Source organism: Mustela putorius, unplaced genomic scaffold (genome assembly GCF_011764305.1).
Source record: "Mustela putorius furo isolate JIRA1106 unplaced genomic scaffold, ASM1176430v1.1 tig00003893_pilon_pilon_pilon, whole genome shotgun sequence".
Classification (NCBI taxonomy): Eukaryota; Metazoa; Chordata; class Mammalia; order Carnivora; family Mustelidae; genus Mustela; species Mustela putorius.
The window spans coordinates 524,723-544,452 of NW_025422042.1; the positions used below are offsets into that span (position 1 = coordinate 524,723).

The 19,730-nt window shown below is 47.7% G+C and overlaps 1 protein-coding gene across 1 annotated transcript in view; it reads left to right on the plus strand.

The window, feature by feature from the left end:
• Nucleotides 1-8,530: 8,530 nt before the first annotated feature.
• The window catches only part of LOC123388182 (piggyBac transposable element-derived protein 5-like), a 35,527-nt gene continuing 24,327 nt past the window's right edge, over nt 8,531-19,730 (plus strand). The window contains exon 1 of the mRNA XM_045067384.1: nt 8,531-8,847. Within this exon, the coding sequence (XP_044923319.1) occupies nt 8,559-8,847 (289 nt within the window). The 5' untranslated portion in view covers nt 8,531-8,558. The remainder of the gene's footprint in view (nt 8,848-19,730) is intronic.

Below are 19,730 nucleotides of genomic sequence, written 5' to 3' on the forward strand. Positions count from 1 at the left end.
TCAGATACAGCTGATGACCGACCATTCTGATGACTTCACTGAGAAAAGTAAATTGAGGGCACCTGGGTGGCTTCAGCTCAGATCATGGTCTCAGGGTCTCGGGCTCTCGCATCAGGCTCTCTGCTCAGCAGGAAACCTGCTTCTCCCTCTCCCTCTGCCTGCCTCTCTGCCTACTTGTGATCTCTCTCTCTCTCTCTCTCTCTGTGTCAAATAAATAAATGAATAAAATATTTTAAAAAAAGAAAGAAAAACAAACTGGGTGGGTGTGTAGGTGGTTAAGTGGTTAAGCGTGTGAATCTTGGCTCAGGTCATGAGTTCAGGGTTATGAAATCGAGCCCCACGTCAGGCTCCATGCTCAGCGGGGAATCTGATTGAGATTCTCTCCCTCTCCTTCTGTCTCTTCCCCCTGCATGTGTATGCTCCTGCTCTCTCCCTCTCTCTCTCTCTCTCTCTCTCTCTCTGACAAATAAATCTTGAATAGAAAACTCGGTAAGGAAAGAAGACCCACAGAATCCCACTAAGTTTACCTGGGTGGAACCCTTACTCCAATCCCTTCTGAGTGAGGACAAGCCCCTCATTTCTTCTCATTTCCCTGATCTCTGAGTATGAATGTGCTCCAGGACCCAACCTCAGACTTCTCCTCTGTCTACACTGAGTCCTTGGTGACTGTCCCGCTTCTACCATCTATCTCCTGATGACTCCACATCTCCACCTCCAGTCCAGACCTGGATTTTGAGCTTTCTTCCACTGCCTGCTTTCCAGATCTACCTAGATGAGTTAAACCCAACATGTTCAAAACCAAGCTCTTATTCTTCTCGAGCTCTGCTGGTCTTGCAATAGCTCAAACAGGAAACTGTAGAGTCATTCTTGATTCATCTCTTTCTTTCACTGCCCATGTTTAGTTCTTTGGTAGAAGCTGTGGATTCTATCTTCAAAATATATTCTAAATCTGACCAGTTCTCCACACTTCAGTTACTCCCACTGTGGTCCAAAACACCGTCTTCTATAGCCTGAGTTATTGTAATAGTCTCCTATCTGGTCTTCTGGATTCCATTTTTGCTCTGTTCTAGTTTATTTTCCACTCAGCAGTTAAAGCAATCCGTTTAAGACAAAAGTCAGACCTTGTTATTTCTCTGCTCTAAGATCTCCAATGGCTCCCCACTTCACTCAATACAAAATTCAGTCTTACAAAATTTAACACTCAACTTCCTTCTCAATTCATCTCCTACCTCTTCACTCAGCTGTCTCTGCCTCCGCTCACCAGCCTCCTTAGTGTCTAACAGAGTACAGCAAGTGCGTGCCTCCCTTGGGGGGTTGCACTTGTTTCCTCTTCTTAAATGTACCCGTCTTGTTCTCTGAATCCACTCAAGGATCTGCCAATGTCTTCTTATCAGAGTAATCTCGCCTAACTGCACACACAGCCAGCACCAGCACCATCACAATCAACATAATTTCTGTTCCTCTCTACTTTTGACTTCTTATCAACAGCTGACATATTATATATTTATTTATTTACTGTCTGTTCTCTCTCTTCTATTTGAATGCATGTGCTATAAAATGGTATTTGTGGGTTTTTTCCCTGATTTATTCTGTGTTCAGAAGAGGATTTGATACATAATACTCAGTACATAATTGTTGAACGAATGAATGAATGAATGAATGAATGGAAATATCAGGTTATCTCTCAATCATAAGAGAGATTTCTCTCAAGAATTTTCTATAGTATTGCCCTATTTCATTCTCTATATCTCTGGGTTGGTTAGTAGATAAAATCATCATGTAAAATCAGTTTGAGCAAGGTTGGATCCTTAAGCTTCTATGTCACCTAGGACTCCAAATGTCACGGTGTACCATGCACATTTGCCTCCAGCCTTCTCCCCCATACTTTGGTCATGGTTCAGCAGCTGTGGCATCGTTCAGCTTTCTTTTCCCCTCCCCTGTCTCAGTTCCAGGAGGTCCTCCTTGGCTTGGGCCCCCTCCTTGTGGGTTATGAAGGCAATGTAGGGAGAGGCAGCAGCTTCCCTGACTCACGCCTGCTTTCTCCATTCATACTGATCCAGTAATGCATAGCCTGTGCAATACAGGGATGGCCAGGTCAGTCTCTGCCACCTTAGGACCTCATTTTTGTTCCCTGCGGCAGCTTGGCCATTTGCAAAGTCAGAAATTGTAAAAGTACAAACAGGAGACAATATGCCATATTTTATGAATTTTAAGATACCCCTCCCCTCCCATTTTCTTTCACATCTCCAATGTCAGGAATTGTCTTATAGTTGGGGCTGAGCAGGTGGAAGTCCCTATAAAGTTACCACAGCTTGACCCTGTGCCATGTGATTACTGCTCCTAGGGCACAACTGATCATCTACATCCCTTGGCATGCCAAGCCACAGGCCTTTTGAGGACCATTTAAAGAAAGAAAATAAACTGGTAATTATATGAAAATCTCAGATAAGGAAAAAAAAAAAAAAAAAAAGAAAAAGAGAAACCCCACCAGCATCAAACCAAGCAGAATGGAGGGGTGGCAATTTGGATGACCTCAGAATACTTTTATAAGAAGTGCAGCATGCAAAACAATCTTGAGAAAGGAGAACAAAGCTGGAGGTATCAGTTTCTTGGATTTCAAGATATACTACAAAGTTATAGTAATCAAAACAGTAGGGTACTGGGAGAAAATATATTCATAAATCAATGGAAACAGGATAGAGAGCCCAGAAATAAGTCCACAATTATATGGTCAATTAATCTTTGACAAAAGAGGCAAGAATATGTAACAGAAGAAAGTCTCCTCAAAAACAGTGTTGGGAAAACTGGAGAGCCATATGCAAAAGAATGAAACTAGACCACATTCTTTTACCATACACGTAAAGAAACTCAAAACGGATCAAAGATCTATATGTGAAGTGTGAGGTGTGCCTGTCTTGCTCAGCCTGTACAGCATGTGACTCTTATTCTTGAGGCTGTGAGTTTAGGTCCCACATTCAGTGTAAAGCTTACTTAAAAAAAAAATTAAATGAATAAATGAGAGACCTGAAACCATAAAACTCCTAAAAGACAATAAGCAGTAATCACTTGGAGATTGGTTTTAGCAACATTATTTGTGGGTATGTCTGCTTAGGCAAGGGAAACAAGAACAAAAATAAATTATTAAGACTACAACAAAATAAAAAGCTTTTGCACAGTAAGGGAAACCCGCAACAAAACCAAAAGGGAACCTACAGAATGGGAGAAGATAGTGGTGAATGATAAATATAATAAAGGATTAATAACCAAAATATGTAAAGAACACACACACACACACACACACAAAACCCCAAAAAACCCAAACCCCAACATATAATCCAATTGAAAAATGGGCAGAGGACTTAATAGACATTTTTCCAAAAAATACGTACAGACATCCAGTAGACATGTGAAAAGATGCTCAATATCACTCATCATCAGGAAAATAAAATCAAAACCACAGGGAGATATATCACCTTATACTTGTCAGAATGGCTAGTATTAAAAAGACAAGAAAGAACAAGTGTTGGCCAGGGTGTGGAGAAAAAGGAACCTCTGTACATTTTTAGTGGGAATGTAAATTGGTGCAACAACTGTGGAAAACAGTATGGAGGTTCCTCAAAAAATTAAAAATAGATTTACCATATGCTTCAGTAATTCTAGTACTTGATATTTGCCCAAAGGAAATAAAAACACTTGATTCATAAAGACATATGCCCTCCTAGGTTTTCTGCAGCACTATTTATAATAGCCAGTATATGGAAACAGCCCAGGTGTTCATCAGCAGATGAATGGGTAAAGATATGGTGTATATAGATATAATGGAATATTATCCAGCTATAAAAAAGAATGAGATCTTGCCATTTGTGACAACATGGCTGGATCTAGAGGGTATTAGGTTAAGAAAAATAAGTCAGATCGAGAAAGGCAAATACCATATGAATTCACTTCCTTTTTATTTCTTTTTAAGATTTTATTTATTTATTTGAAAGAGAGAGAGAGATCACAAGTAGGCAGAAAGACAGGCAGAGAGGCAGGTGAAGCAGGGTCCCCCACCGAGCAGAGAGCCCGACTCGGGGCTCAATTCCAGGAACCTGGTATCATGACCTGAGCCAAAGGCAGAGGCTTTAACCCACTAAGCCACCCAGGGGCCCCTGTAATTTCACTTCTATATGGAATCTAAAAAAAGAAACAAGTGAACAGACAAAAAAAAAAAACAGAAATAGACTCTTAAATACAAAGAACAAACTGGTGGTTATGGGAGGGAAGGTGGAGGGTGATGGGTGAAATAGGTGAAGGGGATTAAGAGGTACATATTTCCTATTATAAAATAAATAAAATAATTTCCTGTTCTCATCTGGAGATGAAAAGTACAGCATTGGGAATACAGCCAATGATATTATAATAAGTTTATATGGTGACGTGATGATATACTTACTGTGGTGATCACTGAGTAATGTATAGAATTGTCAAATTACTATGTTGTACACCTGAAACTAATTTAACATTGAATGTCAGCTATATGTCTAATAATAATTTTTTAAGTGCAGCATGACAGAAGCTCTGCGTGGCTCAGAGGAACATATTGTGAGAAAAATCTGGGCACTGAAATCTCTCAGTTAGGAAGTAAATAAAAGTAGTGAGATTCTTTTTTTTTATTAAATATTTTATTTATTTATTTGACAGAGAGAGATGACAAGTAGGCAGAAAGGCAGGCAGAGAGAGAGAGGAGGAAGCAGGCTCCCTGCTGAGCAGAGAGCCTGATGCGGGACTCGAACCCAGGACCCTGAGAGTGAAAGACCCTAGAGGACCTGCACCCAAGGACACACTCACAGACCACTGGATGCAATAAGCAAGAGGATTTTATTCGGGTATGCTCGGACTCCCAGGGACACTTGACCATGAAATCCGCGAGGGATGGGTCAGTGTCTGAGAGCCCCGATCTGTTTCGGGAGTCCCTTAATATAGAATTTTACATTCCATTACATCAGAGCCCTCACTTTTCTAGCCAGTAATTTCAAAGCATTACAGTAAGGCCTACACATAGGTAGCCAATCCTTTAAAACCAACCATACATTCTGGCCAGTCACCGTTCAGGTAGTGTACAGTAGAGGGTACGTGTTGAATTGCACGTTTCTAACCTTTATCTGTATACGTGCTGAACCGCACGTCTCCAGCTAGCGTACGTGCTGAACCGTACATCTCTGGCCTTGGTACAGGAGGCAACCCTTATCAATTTTACTTAGTAGTAGGGGAAATTCTTAACAGGGGAAGGGTATAACTTTATTTGATTACACAGCGAACGAGGGTTTAAGCAATTTTTCATTTCTTAGCAAAGCATTAGAAGCATTATTATACAGAAGCCAGAAACAGCTGGGTTAAACACAGATTTTTGCTATTCGTTATCCTGTTATGCTGCTTGCTGACTCCCTTATCTATGGTCAGCTGGCCACAGTTTCTTAGTTAGCATAAGCTGGTTATAAAAAGAATGTTAAAACTTATAGGCTATACTATAGTTCTGACCTGGTGTCCTTCAAGAGTATGACCTGAGCCAAAGGAAGCGTCTTAAATCACTGAGCCACCCAGGTGCCCCAATGTAGTGAGATTCTTAATGTGAGGTTTGGAAAAACATTAACCAAAAATTTTAACTTTTATTTTTATGTATGCATTAAGGCCATACGTGATAAAAATCTGTCTAAATACTTACCAAAGAGCTTTTTGAATACATTTAAAGTAAAATATTACTGAAAAGAAAACATTGTATCATAGTTTAAATGGTAGCATTTTTTGTTTCTTATTAAACTATACCAGGAAAGGAGGCCAAGACTCAATGAAATATGGCTATTATCCCCAGTTTCACAAGAGCATGAACCTCTCTGGATTAACAAAGCCTAAGGAATCTACTACAGAAATGGATTGTTCTTACTACCCTGGAGCCTTTTGTGCAGACTATGAACCAAAAGCTCAATATTAATCTTAAAATTAATTATATTACAAAGTTGTATTATTTGGAAGATGTGTTTAAATGACTCAAAGTTAAAAGATCTCAGTATAATGCTGGTTCTATAATTATCCTCCCAGAAAACATTACTTGTAAAACTTAATGATGCAGAACCATAATCATAGCATTGAGTAGGAGGTTGCCAAGCAGATGGGAAAGTTTTTTGGTTTTTGTTTTCCAGTTGTTTTCTTCCCTTTCCTCCCCTCCTTTCACAAGGAGAATCAGCCACCTGTTTTTAAAGGCTGAAGTATTTTTACTGTTCTTGGTCGGAAACATTTGTTTAAACAAAGTAGCACTTGGTTGCTAAACCCTTGATTCTAAATGGACATAGCCATCTCATTTTTGTTGGGCCAGGGTTTGGATAACAATTTGATTTCCCAGTCTGTTTCTTTTGTGACCATATAATCCTCTCCCAGTGTTGAATGCTCTGTGAGCTACCAGCACTTGAGAGCTCATAAGCACAAAGACTCTAAGGTTTCTTTGGGATTAGCACCATACAAATGCAGATTTGGGACAATGGAAGACTGTGTCCATCCTTGTAACTGTTACTGCTCTACTTCCTGCTTCCTCTGGGTAGCAGAGCAAGCCACTGTTTTTAAAATACACACTCACTTTAGCTGCTGACTTTTTCCATTGGCTGCCTGGAGAAGAGAAGGAGTTCTTGCCTATGTATTTCAGTGTTTTGATCCCTTTCAATTATTTTTTAAAATATATATCATTAAATTTTACAGGAGTATTACAGAATTCCTAATTGCAGAATTTGAACTTGAGCTACGCAGTCTTACTTTTCGTCTTCAGTCTATGTGTCATTGACCTTTTGAAGTCTGATTACCTGTAGGAACTCTCTTCAGAATCTTTCCCTGGTTAACACAGTATAGAGAAGTGCTGGAAACCAGTTCTTTTCTGTGACACAATTCTTCCAACGGAGTTGAAATGCTTTGCAAACAATTTCACGTATATCAGCCAATTCATATACAAAGCAATGTCATGTGAATCCTTTCCTTTTTATATATCATCTTTCAGTAATGATCAGGAATTCATGCTGGTACAGAGACTCTGGTTTGGGAGGAGGAAACAGGGGCTTGCGAGGGGAGGGCGAGAGCAGAAGCTGCTCACCTGCTGTTAGAACTGACCTTAGCTGGTGGTCCCAACATCTTCACCCTTTATGCATCTGCATCCTTTATGCATGAAATAGCAATATGCCTTTCCCTTTCGTGTAATCCTTATTTAGCTAATACCCAGTAGGATTTGCAAGCCCTTCACATCTCTGTGGATTTATTTTATTTCAGAGTGCAAGTGACTTTATGGCCCAATTACCATCATTGTGACTTATTGCATTATTGTGGGAGGGAGAGAGGAGCAAGAAACGCCTGATCATGTGTATCGCCATCAACGGAATGAGTGCCACGCACTCCTGGCCAAGGCAGAAGGATGGATGAAACCTTTCTGATCTATTCTTTATCAGAACACTGAAGCTTGGGTGATTGTGCCGTATTTTAACAGACGAGTGCGTCAAATGTATGGGTGAAGATGTTGCAATGGTGGTGTTAGAGTAATTAATATTTGGAAGGTAATGAATATTTTGAGTTTAAAGATGTCAAAGGTCAAAGACGGGAGGAATGACTAACATCGGATGTTGACCCCCTCAAATTACAGGGGTATTGAAGCGAAACTGAGTCACCACCTGACCCCAGGAATGAAGCTCAAGGCACAGCAGGCTGTGGAGCACGGAAGCAGCAGCAGCCACAGCAGCCGCGGGAATGGTGACCCCCGTACCCGGCGCCTACCTGGAATTTCCGCAGCGCCTGGTTCAGAACCACCGGGGCGGACAGCTCCCCGCCGCTGCGGGCGCCAACTACGGAAGGGGACCAAGAGCGGCGGGCTTCACTCTCCGTGAGCCGGCTCGGGCGGCGGGAAGACCGGCTGCGTCCCCCCCAACCCCCGACACCCACTCGGTTCCTCCCTTCCCCCTGCGGGGCCTGCGGGAGGCCGTCCCGGGCCACACGTCCCGCAGGCGAGGAAGCCACCGGCCGCCCTCCCCCTTGCCGCCGCCGCCTCTGCTCTCCTGGCCCCGCTGGGCGAGGGGTGTGGGGCGTGCCCCCCGCGGGCCCCGCCCCGGCCTGCTCCCCATTGGCCGGCGGGCCGGAGGGGCGAGGAGGCGGGGTCCGTCTCTGGCAGCTCGCGCCCGGGAAGGTCGGCCAGGGAGCGCGGGGTGCCGCGGGAGGGCACGCGGGGACGCAGCGGGCGCCCAGGAGACGCAGCGGCGGCGGTAGCGGCGGCGCCTGGACCCGGCGCAGCCCCTGCCTCCCGCCCGCGCTCTCTGCGTACCTCCGCGGCCTGCAGCCTGAGGCGCCCGAGCTCCGAGGGCGCTTCCTCGGGCGCTGGGCCCGAGACGGCCAAGACTTCGGGCCGGCCGGGCGCGGGGCGGCGGGCGCTGTGCTGCGGGCTGCGCTGGTGGGGGGCGGCGGGCCGCGGCGCGTGCGGCCAGGAGGCGCTCTGGAGGGCGGGCGCGCGGGAGGCGGCCGGGGCTATGGCCCAGGTCGGCGGGAGCGCGCGGAGGATGGCGCCGGCGCTGCTCGAGGCGGCCCGCGCGCGCTACGAGAGCCTGCACATCTGGGACGACGTGTTCGGCGAGTCTGGCCCGGACAGCGGCGGGAACCCCTTCTACAGCACGTGCGCTGCCTCGCGCTCCTCCTCCTACGCCTCCTCGGACGCCGAACACGAGCGCCCCGGCCCCCCGCTGCCTCCCGACGCCCCCGAAGCGCAGGAGTCCGACGAGGACGAGGCCAGCGCGGGTTGGAGTGCCACGCTGCGGGACCGCCCGCCCCCGCGCTTCGTGGACACTGGCGGTAAGGCGCGGCCCGCGGGGGCGGGGGCGGCCTGGGGAGGCGTGAGCTCGGGGCTGGGAGAACTCCAGACGCTCCGCGGGCCGCCTGCTCGAGGGCGGCTTTTCGGTCAGCACACAGATGGGGCCCTGGCAGCGGGGATTTGCGAGAATCAATCTGGTTTCCTGGTGGTGGTTGGTGGGGGCCGCTCCGACTTCCCTGCGGATGGAGAGGATGAGGCGGAGGCCCAGGTGGCACCCTGCCGCTGGCAAGGACCCAAGGGGGGGGCCTTCCCTCCCTTGCTGGGAGTGTCCAACCCAGTCAACACCTGTGGGGTTGCTCGTTAGGGGTGCATTTGAGTTAGGTTCCTAAAGCCCGATGCAGCTTGGGAAGGTAATTCTGACATGTCTCTGCTTAACCTGCAGAAGCTCTGCGACCTCTGCCCTCTGGGAGAGGTGGAGACCAGCCAGCAGTCCCACCTGTCCCCTGATGCTTTCTGTTCCTTGCTCGACAGCCTACTGTGGCAGGCCCTTGTTTCTGCACACCATTTTCTTGTGTTGAAGAGTGTTCAACCAGTGTTGTGGAGGACCAGGGAGTGGCCATACTGGACCCAATGCCGCTCTCCCTGTGGCTCTCCATGATTGTTGTTCAACCATAGGAGGGCAGGCCAAAGGGAACCCTGGCTGGTGCCTGGGCTTGGATCTGGACCTTGTGCCACAGCCTGCTGGTAGGCTGATTGGGTTGGCTGGATTCTCTCAACAGGGAGTGGTCTGCAGACCTCCCACGGACAGGCTGCAGTGTGGACACCCTGAGCTACAGCTGGGCTCTAGGGTCCGAGTCAACTGTGCTGTGTTTTGGAATGGGTGAATTTAACATATTCTCATTTAGGCTTCAGTTCAGAGTTTGGGAATTTTGAAAGTCACATCACCCTGCATAATCCTTTTAAACCCCATACATTTCCCAGAATGTCATAAGGGTTTCCAGCCCCAGATGGCTGTTTTCCATTCAATTAGCTCTTTAAGAATTGTACGTACCCAGAGCTCTGGTTTGGCAGACTTGATGCTGTGAGTGCTGTGATCCAGTTTTTGATCTTGGACCATGAGAGACATGTCCTCTTGTTTTCCTCCCTCTCTGGGGAAAATAGGGGAATTGTGTTAGCTTAAGCCTGGTTATGACTAAGAGCCATGAGTGTTGGTCTGAGAAGGATGAGCGCACCTAAATACATTTTCAAGCAATATTATGTTTCTCAGTAACCTATACTTGGGAGAAATTCTGCATCAGAGCAATTTAGTCTAGCCACTGTGGCACTTAAATGGTCATGAAGTTCAGGATCATTTGTCATTTAGCATCAGGTTCAAATTCTGCTTCCTTTGGAAGTGCACTGAGCTCACATCTGGACCCGAGAATCACAGGCAGGCAGGTGCTTTAACCAAAGACATTTAGTGGTTATTGGATGGTATTTATACCCAATTTTGTTTTCCGGTTTTTTGTGGAAGCTTGCTTTTAAAATCCAGCCCTAATGAAGAATTTCCTTTTCTTCTTGAAACAGTCTTTCCCTGTGGGAAATTCGGGGTGGTGGCGGAAGGGTGATGTGGATGGTTTATTAAGCATGAGTTCAGATGGCCTGGAACAATGGGATATGATTTATGGGGCCTGGAAATGATGCCGGGCAGAGAAAACCCTTGTGCCCCGCGGTGGGCGGGGGGAGAGATGGACGGGTTTGGTAAGAGTGAGAGCTGCCCCCTGGCCAGTCTGAGAGCAGAGAGGCTCAGGCTCTGAGGTTTATTAAAGTGTCAAATATAACCCCACTTTAGGAAGGCAGCTTGGGCCTGTCTTCCATCTTTGTTCCCTGGTTCACTGACAGACGTCAGGGGGCCGGTGGGGAAGGAAACGGTGGCAAACAGGACGGTGGCATTTGGATCTGTGATCAACCCTCGAATAGGAAAATCCATAGCAGAAATGGCTGTTGCTGCTAGAAGCAGATGAGGAAAGCAAAGGACTTAGGGAACAGGTTTCATGCCTGCTTTCTGCTGCAAAAGTGTGTGTGTGTGTGTGTGTGTGTGTGTGTAGATAAGTGAATGTGTATGTGTGCATAGGTGTCTTACACATAAATATGTATTGCTTGTGCTGGCTTGGGCTAGTTGGGGATTTTGGTTTTGGTTTTAAATTAGAGATCACAGGTGCTGTCTAGGAGTCCCGCTGATGCCCTAGACTCCCTGCGCCGGAGAGAGGCATCGGCACTGGGCACCCCGAGCTTGGATCTGCATCTGGAGTGCAGTAGGGAGGCACCTGGTGCCCAGCCGAGGGGAGGAGGGCAGGGAGGCAGAGGTGTTTCTGTGGTTCAGGTTGAGACTAGTCCGCGAGCAGCTCTTCTAGTCTTCCAGTCTTCCCAGATTCTTCCTTCTGTTCTGTCCACGCCTTTAGCTTCATGGATCAGGCGCTCCAGAAGTGCAGCCAGCAGATAGGAGTGGAGGTAGCCTCTCCCTCTCCCCCTTCCCTCTCCTCCCTGGCTTCTGGTTGTGCCTGGAGATATGGGCCCCCTTGAGGTGATTTAAATACAAAGACCATGCTTGCCCTGCTGCCTCTTAAACCCTGTCTGAAGGGAGGGTCAGCCTGGAAGCTGGAGATGTGTGCTGGGACCCCAGGGTCCAGAACCTTCTCCTGATCAGACTTACAGCTCTCCCTCTAAAATAACCCCTTCAAGCTGTCAGCCTCACCTGCCCACTGTGTAAATAACTGACACAGCAGGCGGGCTCACTCCTTGGAAGCAGCACGAAATTCAGGACACCCTGGTTTCCGGGCTTCTGCCCTTCTCATTTCCCATTCCGAGCAGTCTTGTGACTTGTTCCCTCTGAGGAGGCAAAGGAACAGGCAGATTCCCAGATGCTCAGGGGCCCCTCTGTGTTTGGCTTTGTCGGTGGTTCCTTTGCCTTGGCTGGCTGCATTCTGAGCTGTTTGCTTTTTCTCTTAGAGGCAGGACATCCTAAGAGTTTTTTTTTTTTTTCTGTGTACCGTGTCAGCAACCCTCAGTAATCATTCAGCAGGGAGGTGTGACCTTGAGAAGCTGAAGACGACGTAGGGCTTTGGAAATTAACATGGTTAAATGTTTTATCTTAGGGTTTGTTGTTGGTTTACTCGGCTTAAAGTCTTTTTTGACTGAGAAGTAAGAGGAGAAACATCTTAAAGCTAGAGTTAAATGTATACGCTCGTAATGGGTTTGTGAGCTGAGGTACCTGGGCCCTCGTCATTGGTGTCCACGGTGAGCCCCTGCTCCCAGCTTTGGTATTCGGTGGCTCCGGGAGGAGCTGGGCGTCTGGGCGAGCGACAGGGTACGCCTTATGCAGTGCTCCCTAATAGTCAGCCACGTGCCCCTACCACACAGAATTCAGAGAAGGGAGCTTCCTGGAGGGAGGTGGTGTTCAGGCTGTGGGCATGACGGTGACCACAACCAGCGGGCCCCGGTCATAGTGTTCCGTTTCATAATCACGCCAAACCTTTGCGAGTACGCCGAGAGAGCCACGATCACCTCCACTTCACAGAGAAACATGGTTTCGTCTGAGGCGATGAGATGACCTGGGGAAGTGGTAGCCTTCTCTCGAGGGAGACTTGATTAATCAGGGAAGGTCGTGCCTTTTTAGTTTTTTTTTTTTTCTTTACAGCATCTGAAAACTTTTGCTGTCAGAAATACTTTTGTATTTTTACAGGGAATTGCTTGTAACTTTTTCTCAGGACATACGCAGTTCAGTGAGGTCTAATGCATGTATGGATTTGGATTTGTGTAACCAATCTGCACAGTCGGATAAGAGACAGGAAATCTGGAATGTTATCTCCTTATTTAATCTGTCTCAGCCTCTGTGATGAGCGTCGATAGAGCGCTTCTGCAGGCAGCAGGTCTCTGAATCCATGGGGAATCTGGGGGTTGTGTGGGGTCTGGTACTCAGTTTTATTTTATTTATTTTATTTTTTTAAAGATTTTATTTATTTTATTTGACAGATAGAGATCACAAGTAGGCAGAGAGGCAGGCAGAGAGAGGGATGAGGAAGCAGACTCCCTGCTGAGCAGAGAGCCTGATGCGGAACTCGATCCCAGGACCCTGAGATCATGACCTGAGCCGAAGGCAGCGGCTCAACCCACTGAGCCACCCAGGCGCCCCATGTGATAAATATTCTTGAAACCTAAGTCTGTGTGCACATCTGTAGCACAATCCTTAGCAGAAAATGACCGAAGCAGAATTGAATCAAGGACCCACTGTAAGGTTTTTGGTGTCTGTGGTAAAATAGGTCTCCATAAACATATCTACAATGCTCCTGCTGGCTGTGCACCGAAATCCTTAGAATGTCATGCTCAGAGGACCTGCTCCAGTGTGTGATTCCTGCCCGCTGGGGCTCTTAGAGGACTGTTGCCTTTGGTAAAGCTTGCTGAGGTGTAATACACACACACAGCACGTGAGTCCTAGCATGCGGCACACTGTGTGTAACTACTACCCAGATGAGGATCAGGAACATTCTGAGCACACCAGAGGTTCCCTCCTGCTCCTTCCCAGTCAGTCATTCCCTGCCCCCTGCTTCTCTTCCATCACCAGTGATCAAGTTTTCCTGTTACCTTGCTCTGGTGGTTCGGTTCCTCAGGACATCTGTGGATTCCTTCTTGTTGTCGCGTATGTGGCATCTTAAATTTCATTATCGTCTGTTGTCTTCCATCACGTAGGTACTGTAGTCGGTTATCCGTTCTCCTGTTAATGGTCTTTTACATGGCATCCAGTTTGGGGCTTCTGAGGATAAGCTGCTTCAGACGTTCTTGTGGTTTTGATGGACAGATACATTTCCCTTGAGCATGTAAACCTAGGAAAAGGTTTGCCAGGTCCTAGATTAGATGCGGGTCTCCCCTGTCGACCTCGTGGACTGGGTGATGTTTTGCTGAGGCCTGTCTTGTGCATGGCCAGATGTTGGCCACCTCCATTCGGCCTCTCCCCACCAAATGCCCAGTGGCGCCCTTTCCTCCAATTACATCAACCAAACGTTTCTCCAGGCATTGCCATATGTCCCCTGGGGAGCCAAATCACCTGCAGCTGAGAACAACTGCTTATTTTTTTTAAAATTTATTTAAAATTTATTTTTTGAAAAGATTTTATTTATTTATTTGAGAGGGAGGGGAGAAGCAGAGGGAGAGGGAGAAGCCAACTCCCTGTTGAGTAGGGATCCCGGTGCAGGCCTGGATCCCAGGACCTTAGGATCATGACCTGAGCCGAAGGCAGATGCTTCACCGACTGAACCCCCTGGTGCTCTGAGAACCCCTGCCTTCAGTACATGCTGCCACACTGTGTTCCAGTTCATCCAGCTGCCAGCGATGTGCGGGACATGCCATGTGTTAATTCAGCAACATATTGAACCCTGCTGGGATAAAATGATGAGTGAGACCTGTCTCCTGGGGTCCAGCAGGAGAGACAAAGTAAAGACAAGGAGAAAGAGCCTCTGGGAAGCAGTGGGATCAACGTTAACAGGGATTTATATGGAATTCTGGGGAGGGCCACCTGGTCCAGTGGGGTTGGGGAGGAGGTGGCCCCTGTGATGGAGGTGGCCCCCTGAGCTGCTTCTGGAAGCAGAGATAATGATTACTCAGGTGAAGAGGAAGGAACAGGGCATCTCCAACTCCGTCAAAGGCCAGGAGACGAGAGAAGGTATGCCACTCTGCCCAGGGGCGGACCCACCCTTTTCCTACCCTGAGCATCCCGACCTGAGGCCTTATTTATGAAAATGTCCTGAAACGCGACATGATGTCCTTGTTACCACAGCACAAGTAACTGTAGCTGGGATCCAAGGTCCCATGTTCAGGTGCAGATACAGATGTTTCCGGTGTTTCCTGGCGCCCACAGGGAGGGGAATGTGGTCGGCTCGGTGAGATCTATGAACTTAGGACGGAATCTCTGGAGAAGCCCTGAGCTCTGCCCTCGAAAGTAGGAAGAGGAAAAGGGAAAAACTCAACTTCTGTTGGTGGAAAGAGGCACGGTGTTGTCTCGGGGTGGGAGGGATGTCGTACTGAAAGGATAACAGGCTCTGAAAACACCCTGTAATGTGACGATGATGTTCCGCCCCGACTGGCACGTGGTGCAGAGAGCCCCTCTCCCCTTTGTGAGTTTCAGAAAAAACTTATTACAAAAGTAGGAACCCCGGGCAATAGTTAGCTGTGTGTTTAATAAGCCACTTTACTAAAAAGTTTAGAACTGCAAATCTTGACAGTCTCACTGCGACAGACTCACTCCTTGGCCAGGATATTGGAAACTTCATCTGCTTCCATTTCCAGCTTCTAGGCTCGTGGACACCCCCACCCCATCCCCATTTCTTCTGTGGAAGAGGAGTGATCTTTTACAAATATAGGCTAATCTGATGATTCCCCGCTTAAACCTTCATGTAGCTTCCGGCTGAAACCAAAGGGAATTCCAGAGTCCTTCGCAAGGCCTCCAATGCCGACAGCTGCTCCGCAGCCTTCCTTTCCAGTGTCCCCTTAGTCCCCTGTCCTGCTGTCTGCACATAATCTATTCATTTCCGCCTTCATGCCTATGGGGCCCATACCTGGAATGTTCTTCATGGCAGGCTCTGCTTGTTAGTTTGGTCTTGATTCAGATGTCACTGCCTTACCCCATCCCTCTTTGCTGCCACATTTGCTAATATGTTTCCCTTGTGGGATGAGATGCTGGATGTCTTGGTCACAGTTAGGACACGGTGAGTCCTCTGTGTTTGTTGAATAAAGGAACTAACAGAAGACCAGATGAACACACAGCTAGATTGTTAAAAATGAGGATGGAATCAGCACCAATGGAGAAATGTCTAAACGTTTTCTACATCCCAAATAGTGGAAGAGAGGTTGGACCACTCTTGAGGGAACGGATTCCCTACTAGGAAGGCAGCGAAGCAAGTCTGGGATGTATTTTACAGGTTTTCTGTCCTGCATAGAAAACTGAACTTGGCCTCAGAGGAACTCTACAACCTTGGGCTTCTGTGGCCTGCCCACTTCCTAAGAGCTAGAGACCCCCAGACAGGAGCCTATTAGAAATCTGAAGGGAAGCCAGCCTCTTGTACCCTTTTATCTGTTTAACAAGTGCTTGTGTGTCCTGTACTATGTGCAGATAGTGTTCTAAGAACTTCGTTTTTTTTTAAGATTTTATTTATATATTTGAGAGAGAGAGAGAGAGAGGGCAGGAAGTGAAGAGGGAGGGAGAGGGACATGCAGACTCCTCGCTGAGCAGGGAGCCTGACACGGCCCTATCCCAGGACCCTGAGATCGTGACCTGAGCTGAAGTCAGATGCTTACCCACTGAGCCACCCAGGTGCCTCTAAACACTTTGTAACGTGTGTGCTCCTCAAAACAATCTTGTGAGGTATTATTATCCTCATTTTTAGTATAAGGAAACTGAGTCACCGATTGGTCAAGTGATCTCGGGTGAAAGAGTTCCTTTGACTAGGGCTCGAGGAAACCCCATCCTTACGGCGTGAATGTGGAACACAGTATATCTGGTCAGATCTGCTACTTAATGGTATTTCCCTTGTGAGGGGCCCTTGAAGGCCAGTGTCATTCTCCAGATCTGTCTGACCTGATGCCTCTCTTCCTGGTGGCGGCACCTCGTTACTCAGCACCCTTTGTAGTGAGACGGGGCCGCTGCCTGGATTCAGGGTGGTGGAAAATGAGCCCAAGGGTGGGCTCCACTCTCAGGCCTGGCCGCGGGAGGCCCCTGGGAGCCACACGTCAGGGATGTTGGGGGCCGGCAGGCAAAAGGACCTCGTATCGAAATCACCATTTGGAGAAAAGCTGCTCCCGCATCAGCCACAGCTCTCAGGGATTAAAGGCTTGTCGGCCAGAAATGAACTTCTTCCCCAGTTGGTTCTTGGTACGTTTGGTGGGGGGTGTTAGAGGAGCCGGGTTTGCAGACACAGACGCTGAAGAAAAGCGGATTCCTCGGGGGAAGTGGATTCAGAGCAGTCGGGCCCACGCGGCATTGCTGCGTGGGGACTCCTGAGGGGCTACGAGGGAAGACAGCCCAGAGGATAAAAATCGATTCCCTGTCTCCTTGCTGCGACATTCCCACGGTGATTTTGGGAGCGGCCAGGGAAGGGTGCCGGGAAGCCACGTGCATCCTGCGCTCTGGAGATGGGTGCTGAACTGCACGTCCGTGGTTTGAGGCTGTAGACGGTTTGGAAGGAGCTAGGGGGTCAGTTTATGGCTGGAGAGGACCTGGGGCAGGAGGCCTGGGCTGTGCGTGGGCTCCCCCTGTGACTTTGCACTAAGGGGCTCCTTCCCAGGGTTCTGAGGGACAGGAAAGATGTGCGGGGAAGCCCAGAGCTGCTGGCTCATTCTGGGGAGCTTTATCTTTCTTCCTTTAAACACATGATGGCTTTTGTTCTACTTAGGAGATTTTCAGACCTTTGCAGCAACCAGGAACCTTAAAGAGGGCAAACCCAGGGTACCTATATGAGGCAGGGGAAAGCAGGTGCTGTCTTTGAAGTTGAGAGTGGGAGGGCCCCAGAGCCCCCCACCCCACCCCAGGGTGCTTCCACACCCCATCCCGCTCAGTTCCTCATACTCTAATGTGAAGGACCTTTGGCTGGGACCTGGGTCAGGAGGGGAGAGAGGCCTCTGAGAGGCACCCAGTCCTTTTCTGAGATGGTGAAGAGGACACTGATAAGTCAATGAGATTCTGGTGTTTCAAAGCCACCCAAAAGTATCTATGGCAAAGTGATTAAAAATTGAATTATTTTGGGGCTTCCAGGGTGCCTCAGTTGGTTAAGCATCTGCCTTCAGTTCAGGTCATGGTCTCAGGGTCCTGGGATCGAGCCCCAAATCGGGCTTCCTGCTCAGTGGGAGAGTCTGCTTGTCCCTCTGCTTATGTGCTCTGTCTCAACAAATCACATTTTTTTTAATTTTAAAGATTTTTATTTTATTATTTTGGATGGAACTGGAATGGGAGGACACCTGTTTCCTTCTTTAGGAAACTGTTACAAAAAGAAGATCATGGATTGGGAGAGAGGATGATTTTCTAGGAAGAAAAAAGGTAAATAAGTGTAATTGTCTAAAAGTGGTGACAGTCTTGCTTGTAGATGTTCCTCCTGCATTTTGGGAAGTTGGAGAATCCGTAATACTTTCAATTAAAGTTTTCCTGAGAATCCCCAGCTGACTTTGGCGGTGGGGGGCATTGTCCTTTGTGAAGATTTTAAGCTTCTGTGAGTGAGCAGACCTCCACTCCAGAGTGACATAAAAAGCAATCTGCACCTCCTTCCTGATTTGTCTGTAATGAAACTTGCTTTCCTCAGGTCCCAGCATTCGAGGCAGATAAATATGTTCCCTTTCGTTGGCTCTTACTCATACTTCAGCAAGATTTCCCATGTGCTTTCCTTGGCTGTCTGGGAAACTGGACCACAATTTATGGCATCTTAGGGGACAGGCGCGTAGAATTCCAGTGGGATCCCAGAACAGAACCTAATTGGAGATTAGAGACCATTGCGGTGTGAAGCTTTTCTTTGAGATCGAAAGAGGTGCATGTTATGCAAATATTAGCAAGTGTAAGTTCACACTGTCTATTGAAAATTTATAGACTCATTATGGTCACGAAGGCTGGAAGATAAGTAGATTTTGGGAAAGATGCAGGTAAATTCAGGGAGGTGGCAAATTACCCCAGGGAAAGTAGAATGGCTAAAGAGTATGGCCCACACTTTTTTTTTTTAAAGATTTTATTTATTTGCCAGAGATAGAGAGAGAGAGTACACACAAGCAGGCAGAGAGGCAGGCAGAGGCAGCGAGAGAAGCAGGTTCCCCGCTGAGCAAGGAGCCCGATGTGGAACTCGATCCCAGGAACTTGGAATCATGACCCGAGCCGAAGGCAGCGGCTTAACCAACTGAGCCACCCAGGCGTCCCTGGCCGAAACTTTTTTTTTTTTTTTAAGATTTTATTTATTTATTTGACAGAGAGAAATCACAAGTAGATGCAGAGGCAGTCAGAGAGAGAGAGAGAGAGAGGGAAGCAGGCTCCCTGCCGAGCAGAGAGCCCGATGCGGGACTCGATCCCAGGACCCTGAGATCATGACCTGAGCGAAGGCAGCGGCTTAACCCACTGAGCCACCCAGGCGCCCTCTGGCCCAAACTTTTTCAAAAGATTTTATTCATTTATTTGACACACAGAGAGCCAGAAAGCACAAGTTGAGGGAATGGCAGAGGGAGAAGGAGAAGCAGGCTCCCCGCTGAGCAGGGAGGCAAATGTGTGGGACTCGATCCCAGGACCCTGGGATCATGACCTGAGCTGAAGAAAGACACTTAACTGACTGAGCCACCCAGGCACCCCCTGGCTCCAACTTCCAAAGATGGTGTATGAGCTACCTTTGGTGGGAAGGAATGAAGATCAGCAACTGTCCTTGATTCTGCTTCTCAAAAAGGCATTGTGATGTGGTGCCCAGGACTTTGGAGACAGACACACACTTGGTGCCCTCCGGCTCTGCTGCTAAAGCAACACCTTCTAGAGGGCAGCTGCAGGCACCGGGTGGTGTCACACAGGGTGAGACCCGGGAGGCACTCAGCCATGTACCCCTTCCACCATCCTGCTGGGGTTAAAAAAATTACCTATATATTAAAAAAAAAGAACCAGAATAGTGGGAATGAATGAAAGATAAAAGTTTTCCTATGAAGTAGTGGTAGTTCTCTTGTAGTACTTTTTTTCTCTCTCTCTCTCTTTTTTTTTTTTTTTTCTTTCTTGGTTTGTTTTCTGGGGAAGGGGCCTGCCATGTGGGTTTTCAGTCACTGATGTTCCCTGACTTAAGTACTCCCGCCCCCCTCAAGGGGGTGGGCTCTGAGGAAACTTTTCTTTTTTTTCAGGCTTTTGTTCTCTGGCGGGTTTTTTGTTTGTTCACTTTTTTTTCTCACTTTG